At 40.0% G+C, this 12,015-nt stretch overlaps 1 protein-coding gene across 1 annotated transcript; it reads right to left on the bottom strand.

Moving 5' to 3' along the window:
• Positions 1-772: 772 nt before the first annotated feature.
• Positions 773-11,723, bottom strand: LOC137256430 (DNA oxidative demethylase ALKBH2-like). Its single transcript, XM_067794275.1, has 4 exons — positions 11,678-11,723; positions 6,520-6,818; positions 4,032-4,174; positions 773-2,865 (listed from the first exon to the last, which is right to left on the bottom strand). Exons 1-4 carry the CDS (start codon positions 11,721-11,723, stop codon positions 2,547-2,549), a joined length of 807 nt encoding a protein of 268 aa, XP_067650376.1. The 3' UTR covers positions 773-2,546.
• Between the last annotated feature and the right edge of the window lie 292 nt (positions 11,724-12,015).

The raw sequence follows: 12,015 nt of genomic DNA, 5'->3' as shown, positions 1-12,015 counted from the left end.
AATACAAAGGCAGTGGCCCATTCCAAATTCAGAAAATGGCTAATACAGTGTATTCCTGAAAATGGTCCATAGCCAAAGTTCTCTATCCCAATCCCAGAAGGTATTTCAGTATTGCATTTTCTCATTTTATGCTCACAACTGATTCTATTAATTCAGACCCTTTTGCTATGGTTATCGTATCTCTGGGACACTTTGACATGTACAAAAGGGGTGAAGTCTCCTTTAACTGTAAGGATCCTCTAGCCATGAAGTACCTGTGACAATCTTGGTAAGAATTGGTCTTCAGTGACCGATGCTTGTCATAATAAGCAACTAAATATAGTTGACACGTGTCACTGCATGCCATTGATAACTTACTGTCATGAAGTTTTGTGAAAGATGATACACTAGACACAACCATGATGTTGTATAACTTTATTAAATGCTGTTTAACCCAGTCTGACAGCACTGCAGTAAGAAACTAGCAGTTCATTGTGTTAAGTGGCACTTCAGATTGTGTCCTTTGTGCAGGACTGGTTTTAGCTACTTGAACTTGAAAGACTGCTTAAGACCAGGTAGAGTGGTTCCATTACCATCTTTGTCAGAGTTGGTTCTTATTTTCCTGCAGTCAGTATACTATGTGTGGGGTGTTCATGTGAAGCTCTGGTTTAGTAACTCACTGAGCTGGCACCGACTTTAGTCAGGATGTGCAAGTACATGCATTCATAAGCACACACACAAATAATCTCCAAAACCGTTAAAACACATTTTACCTTATCAAAGAACACAACAATATCATTGAAGATTTTTATTAAAAGGTGCATATCTACAATGAATTTATAAATAAATAGTATATATTTCAGACAAAACCTTATTAATAAATGTTCAGAGCTGCCTTTACCTGTGGCCGAAATCTTACCAAGGTGTACTTTCAAAATCCTGAGGTATATACAAAATGGTGTCACAAAGATTGGTGTAGAGCAGTTTTCTCACTATCCTCCACTAGGAAAGCATCACAGTTTTTTTTGTGTGTCTGTTTAGTAGTGACAGGTGCCAAATCTTTCAAAACTAACTGATCTATGGTACCAGCTGTCCAACTGTCTTGAGGAATGGAGGCGAAAAACGATCTGATACACCATCAGTGATGGTGACTTGGTTGGCACATGTCATCAGTTCCCAATTGCACAGATCGATGCTCATGTTGTTGATCAATGGATTGTCTGGTCCAGACTCAATTATTTACAGATCGCCGCCATATAGCTGTAATACTGCTGAGTGCAGCGTAAAATTTAACTCACTCACAAAGTTACATCCTGTCATAGCTCTGGTTGTTCATAGACTTGCGCATTTGAACACTTTGTGGATTGGGACCCTGGTCATTTTCTCTATGTTGCGCAACCCATTTGCTTCAGTAGAGATAGCTTTTGCCCATTTCACAATGTATGCACTACAGAAGCATTCACAATGTATTGCTGAAGGGGTGGTGATGATGAAGATTTTAAAGGGTGGTCACTCATTTTCTTGGGGATGGAGTGGTGAGGTCATCAATTTTGTACACATGTTCTAGGGGTGGGTGGGTCATTGATTTTGTACATGACAAAGAGTTGGGAGGTAGTTACTTACTTTGTAAAGTAATTTCAGGAGGGGTCATTCACATTGTACATGCAACTCCATAAAAATCATCACACCCCCTAGCCATAAATAATGAACAGTCCCTAAGACATGGGGCAAAGATTTTGACTATGTTGAGCATAGTAAAATACATGTATCAAAATGTAACTTTGACCTGCAACTCTCCTCTGGTCATGGAGGGTGATCCTTAGATTTGAAAACTAAATCAGTTCAATTTTTTTTTAAGAAAAAAGTTTCAAGTTACTGGTTGAAAAAACTATTTCAAGTTTCAAGTTTTGAATGGCCCTAAATTTTGAAAAATATTTAAATATCAGAATAGGATTTTGTGCTGCAGGTCCCCATATTTGAAAACAATCAAACTAATACTTTTCATGTACATTTTTAGTTGAATCCATCCAGGATATTTGAACCCGCACGCTCAGTCAGGAACCTCATGGCCAGCACACAAAGTCAGCCGTCTTACCTGCTCAGACACCATGACTTCCACTGCCACTCTGTGTGCTGGCGATGACTTGCCTGACTCTTAGGGTGCAGGTTCAAATCATGGATGGGACTCAACCAAGAAGATACTAGAAGTTGTACTTTACAAAGAAAGTGCAAGCCCAAATATGACATGTTACATTTTACCACTTTCTGAATGGTACTGTGTAATCACAATAGTTTTCACTTTACTGTTTGAGCCAAATTGTCTTTGGACGGATATTATTCCTTGGTGTAACTATATACTCACAACCTTTTTAGGTCCAGGGTATAACAATGAGTTGTTTGTTTTTTTTTAAAAAAAACCCCACCAATTTTCAAATCATTATCAGATAACATCAGTATGTAGAAAACATTTTGAGAAAATGTGTCACCACTGAATTAAATAATCTCTGATTTTTTTTAATTTAAAAATGGTTGTCGTGATGGCTGTTACGGAAATTCCTGACACAAGATCATTTCTTCTCTGTCTTTGGTCTCAACACCATCTTCCTGAAGGTCATGTTGACCCTTACTCCTGAGAGTTTTTTCCTCTGAGGAAGGGTGTGGTACCAGAAGCTGTTTGTAGGGTGGTTCATCATCAGAAGAGAACCATGCTGAAGCTCAATCTTCACTGGGTTGATTTTACGTGATGCATTCTTACCACGAGCATCCTGGTGCTTGAACACAAAGTCTCGAGGTTGTCCCAGAGACAGTGATGCAATTGGGTGTCCCTTGACCAGGTCCTTCTCGTCATCCTTATGCTCCCCGATATGGTCACATCCATCCTTATATCTGGCAAGGAAAATGGTGGTTTGTGAGTGAGTGATACATTCTTGTGTTTGACAGTATTGTTCGGTCTATTGACATCTGTCAGCTTGATGTTGGAGGAATCCCATGGTTCAGTGACCTTCACCGTAGCCTCATAATCAGCATTTTCATATTTCTCATTTGCAAGTAAAAGTGAAAATAATATCAATGATGACCTTGACCTCTGCACGACATGCCTCCCTATTTTTCAATAGCCCTTCTTCAGATGCATGCAAATTATTTAAATGTGCCAGACAAATTGGCAGTGAATGATGTTTGTGCTGTCAATCACTGGAATGTCTGGCCCAGACTCTATGACTTACAGACCGATGACACAACTGCAGTGTGTGAAACGCCTACAAAAAAGACCGGAAGCCCATAGGGCTGATACTTAAAAAATGTTGCCAACCCTGTTAACATGTAACCAGCCCTGTATTACATTGAGATGTGGTGTTAAAAGAAGGTAATTAATGAATTACTTGTAGTGAGGTAAACTTTAACATGTGCAAAAGCAGATTTAATTAAACCATGACATGGTGGTCACTGTTAATTCATTTATTGTCACTGCCATCAGAAAAGAACCACATTATTCAATGGCTGAAAGCATTCTCTAGACCAGTCACATTTAGTGTTCAATAAATGGGTAGGCTGATCTGTGGAAGTTAGAGTTTGACTGATCATGAACTATACAGGACATCATCTACATGGTCAAATACTTATACCCTTGGAAAATGTTTTGGCACACAGGGCCAGTTATATAATAAAGCTGCAAGCCCGTCATGTAACTAGCAAGCAGCAGGCCACTGGGCAGAACTATTTCATACACTGATAACTAGAGCAATAGTTAAAAAGTAATTTTCCCAAAGTTGAGCAAACCCTTTATAAAGATTCTGGTAGTCACTGGTCTGTGCTTCCAACCACCCTTTCTGTCATGCCATACTAAGTATATACAACTGTACATGTGTTATTACGTTAACATGTATCTAAATCATTTGGAGACATGGTGACATATTCTGACATTTTCATTTAAAACTAGTCCTCTGAGACTTTTTTCCAAAACAGTGCGGTCAGTTTTACCATACAGCCCTTGGACTCCATGAAACCTATGTGTTGTTATGTGTAGACTGAATTAGTGCCAACCAAATATGAACCTGTTGATGAGGACGAAGTTGAACTCCTTCCCAGTGATGCTTGAGATCTTGTTTCTGATGGTGTCCAGCAGGGGAAGCCACGGCCTGGCGTGGACAGTGTTGCCAGAAAAGGAGTAAGTCAGGCCAGCATCACCATGGGCAACCTGAAAAATTCATTGCAGATTTAGAAACAATGTCATTCCTTCCTTTCTTCATTCCTTCCTTCATTTATTTGGGGCAGTGGGGTAACCTAATGGTTACAGTGTTGGTCACACTGAAGAACTGGGTTTGAATTCCTACATGGACAAAAAGCATGAAGCCCATTTCTGGTGTGATATTGCTGGAATGTTGCTAAAAGTGGCATAAAACTTAGGCTCAGTACTACTTGTTACACTGCTCAGTACAGCATTATCATGAATAATACTGAGACCAAGCTGATGTAGACTGCATAAAATTCAACTCATTCATTCATTCTCTTCTTGGGAGTTTTTGAGTTTCAGTTTCTGTTGTCATTGCTACAAGTTATTATTAGAACATGTTTTTCAATCAAGTTATCAAATTAGGTAAATTTGCCCAATTAAAAAACATCACCCACAAATAACAATAATAGCATATTTGTTAAGTGCATATATCTATTCTAAAGCATACTCGAAGCACATCAAAGATGAGGTTAAAGATCTACAGTTCAAAGACCCTCTTGAACATGCATGTTTTTAGTATGGATTTTATAGAATTAAAGTCACCATAGTCCCTGAGGCTGTGTCCCAGGCCATAGATTCTGCATGGACATATGACCTGATTCCATATTTTGGGAACAACAACCAAGTTCTTATCCCATGAAAGGAGAAATCGGAAGGCGTGTGCACGGTTACAAGATTGAACAGGTGAAGTTCCAGTGAGACAGCGGAAAACAAGGCATAAGAGTTCAAACTGGATCCAGAACTTGACTGGAAACCAGTGGAGAGTGTCCAGTACAAGAGTAATGTGTTCATATTTTCCAGGGCAAGCCATGATGTGAACGGTGATGTCTTGCACTCTTGTGCAGCTTGGCTAATTGGGTCTTTGATGCACCAGCCAGTAAACAGTTACTGCAGTTGTCAAGTTTACTTATTTAACAAGTGAAAATACAAGAGATTTTGCACATTCTACTATAAGTTTTTGGTGAATCTTTTCAAGTGTTGCAGTGTGACATTAAACAAGTTTTGACACAATGAGATACACCAGAATCAGAAGTTTGAATCTAGGAACACACCTAGGTCTTTGACTTGATCAAGGTCACCTTTCACCAATAAGTCTAAGATCTTGTAACTTTTCTCGTGTTTGTACCTCCTATGTTACAGCATAAGAAGTACAAATGCCATGAGAAAACTTACGAGATCTTAGGCTTTGCAGAGTTTTGTGAAATGGGCCCCAGTAAAGTAGGGATTGGAATTGTCAAATATCAGCTGACACCACACTTGAACCTCGTATTCTCTGGACCAAGGAGAATGCACTCTGGCTGGTTGCTGTTGAGTTTGTTATGGGTCATGCGAGATTAAAAGTCATCACTGCATTGACTTATGTCTGTCAGTGAGCTACATGACTGTTCATGGTCTGCAGGAAAACATTTGTATAGCTGTGCATCATATGCGTACTGATGACGATTTATGTTGTGTTTGGCAATAACATGTCCAAACTCCTTAAGATACACAAAGTGAATAGGACCGACCCTAGGACTGCCCCCTGTGTTACACAATGTCTGAGATGGACTGGGGCCGAGTTGTGTCCATCTATGAGCATAGTCTGACAGCAGGAGGTTAGGCAAGACTTGAACCAACAGAAACGGGTGCCATCAATATGAAAATCACGCCTGAGACGATGAATGACCATGCCATGATCAACTGTATCAAAAGCCGAACTTAAATCGAGAAGTGTGAAGATTCCAACATTGCTGTTGTCAAAACCAAGTCATAGATCATTCAGGACTTTAACAAGAGCAGTCTCAGTGAAGTGGTGAGCACAATAGGCTGACTGAAGATGGTCATACAAGTCATGTTGCTGGAGATGTTCTGACGTCCTCACAGTCACTGCTCAATGAGTTTAGCAACATACGTGAGGTTGGGTACAGGTCTGTAGTTAAGGTTTGGCTTATTCAAGAGAAGTTTCACTAGTCCAGATTTGAAAACGCTACAAAGTTAAAGACTAATATGTAATGATGCCAATTATCACATCTGATTGTGAAACCGATTTTGACAAAAAGAAATATAACTATGCATGGGCATTATAAAAACATGCTCTAGTTTAAATGAATTGTGCATACCCTATTCGACTGTCAACAAGAGTTGATGGATGATTATGATGATCACTGGATTGTCTGGTCCACACTCGCTTATTTACAGAGTGCCACCATGTAACTGGAACAATGCTGAGTATGATATCAGAACAAACAAACAAGCATCACCAGTGAAGATGGGGACGAGGTGTATCTCTCCTATAGCATTCTATTAGTATTTTTTTTTATATTCTATACCTGTTTTCTTGGAATGTCATGCCACTTGCCAAAAATCTGCACCCTTGCAAGATGTCCCGAGTTATATTCAATCACCCTCTCGCATTCCGCTAGTAACTCATCCGCCTCACTTCGAGAATACAGTTGCAGGTAGTCACAGTCTAAATTGTTGCGCGTGATTCTTTGCCATTTCGGATCCGATTTCGGGACCAATTTCGTGGACAGCTTCGACTGTGCGTCGACGTCGGCTTCACCACTGTCTGCGATTTCACGGCGATTTACATCTACATCGTCTTTAGCTCCATGTGTCTGTTCAAAGTCTGTAACATCAGATGTGTTGGAATATTCAGATTCAACAGTTAGACTGGTGTAAGATATTTTTGAGTCTTGTTCAGATACATAGCTATCGTTGACTAATACAACACCACCTTCGAGCGTATCGTATTTTCTCTTCTTGTTTTCAATGTCTTCGATACATTCATGGCTGTCATAATTCAACGGCCTTTTCCTTGTTGTCCTTGTGACAAAGCTATCTAACGACATTTCAGTAATGTGAACACATTTGGATTGCACAACATAATGATCTATATATATTGCTGTCGCCCACAGTTCTGTTTCAGTCAAAATCCGTTTAGAGTGACCCCCCTTGAATAGCATCAGGTGAAAGATGCGGTACTAAAATATTGGGTTGCCAACACGCTTCGCGAGAATTAAGACAACGTGAAATTGTAATATTAATATTACGAGGGGTACGTTACAACAGGGATAGATCACTCGTTTGCACACAGTGACTTGGCTCGTTCCCAGCGCAACTTCAGTTGTTTAACAGAACTTCGGCCAGTTTATTGTATTAGTCGGAATTTTACAATGAATGAATGAATGAATGAATTATAGTAAGAATTAAGAGCAAGAATTGTGTGAATGAATGAAAGAAATACAGAAAAAGAATAAAAGAAAGAAGTACATGTGTGAATGAACGAAAGAATAAATGATACACCGCGGCCTCTCCCCACCAAAACATGTTAAAGAACGCAAAAGTATCGCAAGAATTAAGAAATACAGTTCGCTCTACCACCATGTATAGTGTAATAAAGCACACTTTCGCCCTGAACTATTATAACGTTAAAGCACGAGAACGCAAGTTCAGCGTCCCCGTGCTTTAACGTTATAATAGTTCAGCGTCCTCGTGCTTCAACGTTATAATAGTTCAGCGTCCTCGTGCTTTAACGTTATAATAGTTCAGGGCGAAAGTGTGCTTTATTACACTATACATGGTGGTAGAGCGAACTGTATTTCTTTTCTAAGATGCCGTATTCAATAACTTCTAAGCCTAATTTCGATTAATCTATGGCAGGAAACAAACGACGTGTTTGTGACCTAAATTACGAATCCTCGCACAGGGCTAACTGACGCGCTGTTCTTTTGACGTGTCAGTCTCCTACGTTGAGACAAAGGCTACTTGAAAAACAAATGATGAACAGTTTGGTGATGGTTTATGTTAGGGTTAAATATCTTCTCTAGATCATTTTAATTACATCCGCGATTCTCTTAAACCGTACAAGGCAATATGACCGCCTCATTTCTACTACCAACGAAAGTTTAGATCAGTACATTCAGAGGAAGCTGACAAATCAAGCGACATTCCAGGATTGCATTGTGGGAATGTAAACATTGCCAACGTTACCGTGTCTCTGTAAGATTTTGAGTCGAACTATGAGACATTTTATCCGTCGGAAAACATAAACGTAATGTTTCCACAGTGATATTGGCTGTGTGGTGCAACTGCAAACCAAGAAAAGGGATGCGACGAAGCAGTTTACTGTGGAAGGCTGTACCAGGCGATGACAGCTGACATCCATCGTGACGTCGGTTACATTGTGACGTAATGCAAAAAAATTCGATTACGAGGGGACAGACTGGAATGGCGCAGTGACGTCAACACATTGTGACATAATGCAAAAAGTGAACATTATCGTTTGATAAAGTATTGTCGGCGCCTTTGATCTTTCGCCGAAGCATCTTAGAACACGTGTTAACATCAGCTGTCTGTACTTTGAGACATTTTTGTTTACATTAATAATTAATTCAGATATCTTGTGGCATATAGGGAATGGAATGTACATTAACAAAATGTTAACTGACACTGTCACACTGCGATCACAAATAAAGTGTAAAACTGTCACAAAGCGTTCTAAAACACCTTTCCAGTTTTGTCAAATAGTACGATCAACAAGAAAGAAAGAACTTACGGAACTTTAACCCATAAGCATCAACGGCGAATTATGAAACTATCAATGTTACTTGCAAACACATTTCACTCGATAGTATATTTCCCTCACATGAGTTACAGGTGTATGTGAAAGATGTTTTTGAAGAAATAACTTGAAACACTCAAACAATGGCGCGTAGCATTTCAATGGCGGATCAGTACAGATCGGCGAAATGTCATATTTTCCACACACCTCAATTACACCCTAACAATTTTTTAAGTCATAAAACTGTCACTATTACTTGTAACTACCTTTCAACTAAAGGTATGTTTTCCTTCTAAAACTTAAACGAATGTGTGAAAGAAGTTTTTATCGGCACATTTTAGTCTATCTTCGCGGTGAATCGAGAATAAAAGTCAGTGAGCTATAACATACCGACTTGAAACTTTACTACAAATCTACGTTCACTGTCCTAATACGGACACTAATACCAATTATTTGACTTAAACTGAAGTGACAAAATAGTTAACCTATCTTCCACATGTAGGATTTCAGTTGTCACAACAATCAGCGAACTTAATCAGCTGTTGAAAATAACCCGGGCTCAATCTTACATACTACGCTGCCACCATATTGGCTACACTGGTCACGTAACGACCCGAGATACACGTTCAGCGGCTTTCTGGGAGTTTCTTCTCCCCCTCTATATAGGCTCTCTGATATTACTTATGAATAAACGTACACAGAAAATGCTGATGTATGTGTGTACTTTTCAAAGTGTGTCTTAACAGCAACACCCAAAACATCCCTATATAATTTTCAACCCCCTTTGTATATTTCGTACTACTACGCATAGATATATGGGCCATTAAGTCACATGACTGCTTGTTGAACAGTGTTCATTCTTCATGCAGATGTCTGAAATTATAGTGGCGATTTGATATTTACAAATGACTAACTTTCATGCCTTGTCAGACGATTGTCGAACTCACACTCTCAGAGTCAGTCACCTTATCGCCACTCAGCTACCACGGCTTCTACGAAAATCTTGAAGCTGGTTGTCCAGACACGGACTTTCTGTACCCCTCTGATTTGTGTACACAAGTTTCCAAATGGCATGTCTGTACTTTACTGAAAGGTGTAACCACAATTACAACTCGTTTTATGTTGAAAAGGACGACGCCCTTTCGTCACAGGTTCCCTCCAGCAACCCTTAGCGTTTGTTACCACACCCGGTGTAATAATATTTGTGAAAAGAGTTCAAGGACGCCTACGCCTCTTCGACGTCCGTGCAAGACGACAAGCCCGACGGCTATTCCTGACGCCAGAACATCGACGTCGACGTCTCCAGTGGTGCAGAAACGCTTGTGATGGGGAGCACTTGAGTGGATAAAACTCATCTTAATCGATGATATAACGCACAAGTGAACGTTACACCACGTCATGCGATCTTGACTGGGAACGTTTCATAGATGGAGGCGTTATTGTGTGAGATGAAAAGACAGTCGCCGACGCCAGTGACTGTGTTTGAGAGGACCTTAATGCAAATGATTACTTTACCGTTTTTGTAAATGGCTCATATGTTTCAACGCGATAACGCCAGACCACAAGCTGTTCGAATTGTACAACAGAGTCCTAATCAGAACAATGTGCTATATCCCACGATTTGTGTCCCATTGAACACGTCTCGACAGGGAGAGTGGTTTGCGATATTGCCCGAAATCTAGTACAATAGCAACGCTGCAGGAATTCTGCGAAATCTCTCCTCGAATATTGAATGATCTTCTCCGGTACTTTAAACGGCTCTTAGTGGCCTTAATGAAGCGAATGTACCAAACCTGCATCAGTGCACAAGGTGGACACACACGCTATGAACTTACCATGATGCCCTCTTGTATTGTGGCACATTTGCATATGCCGTGCAAGCTGTCTTACGAATTATTTATCGTGACCATACCTCGAAACAAGTGTCATTCCATGTAATAACCTTTCATTCGCGACAGTAAAAGTTTAACTCTTACTCTGTTTGTTGTTCGTCACAATAACATTTGATTATATACTGAACAGCATAAGAAACGCCACTCTGTGGATTTTTTAAATAGAAGGCATAAACATGAACGCTTACTTATATGTGGTTTCACTTTTTGAAACTTGCGTTTCTATTGCAGTATATTAGAGGTTAAACCTTTGTGTGGGTGAGTGAGTGAGTTCAGTTTTACGCCGTACTCAGCAATATTCCAGCAATATGGCGGCGGTGTATAAATAGTCTGGACCAGACAATCCAGTGATCAACAGCATGAGCATCCATCTACACAATTGGGAACCAATGACACGTGTCAACAAAGTAAGCGAGGGTGACCACCTGATCCTATAAGTCGCCTCTTACGACAAGCATAGTCGCCTCTTATGGCAAGCATAGTCGCCTCTTACGACAAGCATAGTCGCCTCTTATGGCAAGCATAGTCGCCTCTTACGACAAGCATAGTCGCCTCTTACGACAAGCATAGTCGCCTCTTACGACAAGCATAGTCGCCTCTTATGGCAAGCTTGGGTTGCTGAAGGCCTGTTCTACCCCGGATCTTTACGGGTCGTTAATCTTTGAAGGGCATTTAGAGGCGGAATGCATAAGAAAAGCAAGATGTATGGATGTCAACTTCTTTATTGTGAATAACACGACGTTTCGGAGCGTATGCTTGCTCCTTCATCACAAAATAGTAGTTAAGGTAGTGTTTGGGTTCAGTGTGTAGTTAGGGTAATGTTGAGTATATTTTTAAGATATCGTTTAGTATATAGGTAAGGTAATACTTAGTACATAGGGTTTAGTGTGTAGTTTTAGGTAGTATTTAGTATACAGTCCCGGTAGAGTTTAGCATATAGTTAAGGTAGCGTTTGGTATAGTGTTCCGTTGAGCATGGCGTTATGTCATATAGTTAAGAATTAGTAAAGTACAGGAGAGTGATGTTTCTTACCTGAGATAATCAAGTCAATGAGACAGCCCCAAAGTGATTGCCTCATGTATGTATACATACCCACTTGGTACTGCCTACTATTCACCTGATGAAGGAGCAAGCATACGCTCCGAAACGTCGTTTTATTCACAATAAAGACGTTGATGTCCATAAATCTTGCTTTTCTTATTATTAGAGGTGTTGAAATGTGGATCTGCAGATTCAGACATTGCAAATAATGGAATAAAATTACGGCTAGTTTGACTTAGGTTCAGCATGCTCAAGGTAACTGAGTGAAGAATGGTGACAGAAATGATATTTTAAAGTTTACTTTACATCCCTTTTGACGAGTTGCCAGA

The sequence above is a fragment of the Haliotis asinina genome, chromosome 1, assembly GCF_037392515.1.
Source record: "Haliotis asinina isolate JCU_RB_2024 chromosome 1, JCU_Hal_asi_v2, whole genome shotgun sequence".
NCBI classification, from domain to species: domain Eukaryota; kingdom Metazoa; phylum Mollusca; class Gastropoda; order Lepetellida; family Haliotidae; genus Haliotis; species Haliotis asinina.
This window is presented reverse-complemented; position numbering and strand designations above follow the sequence as displayed.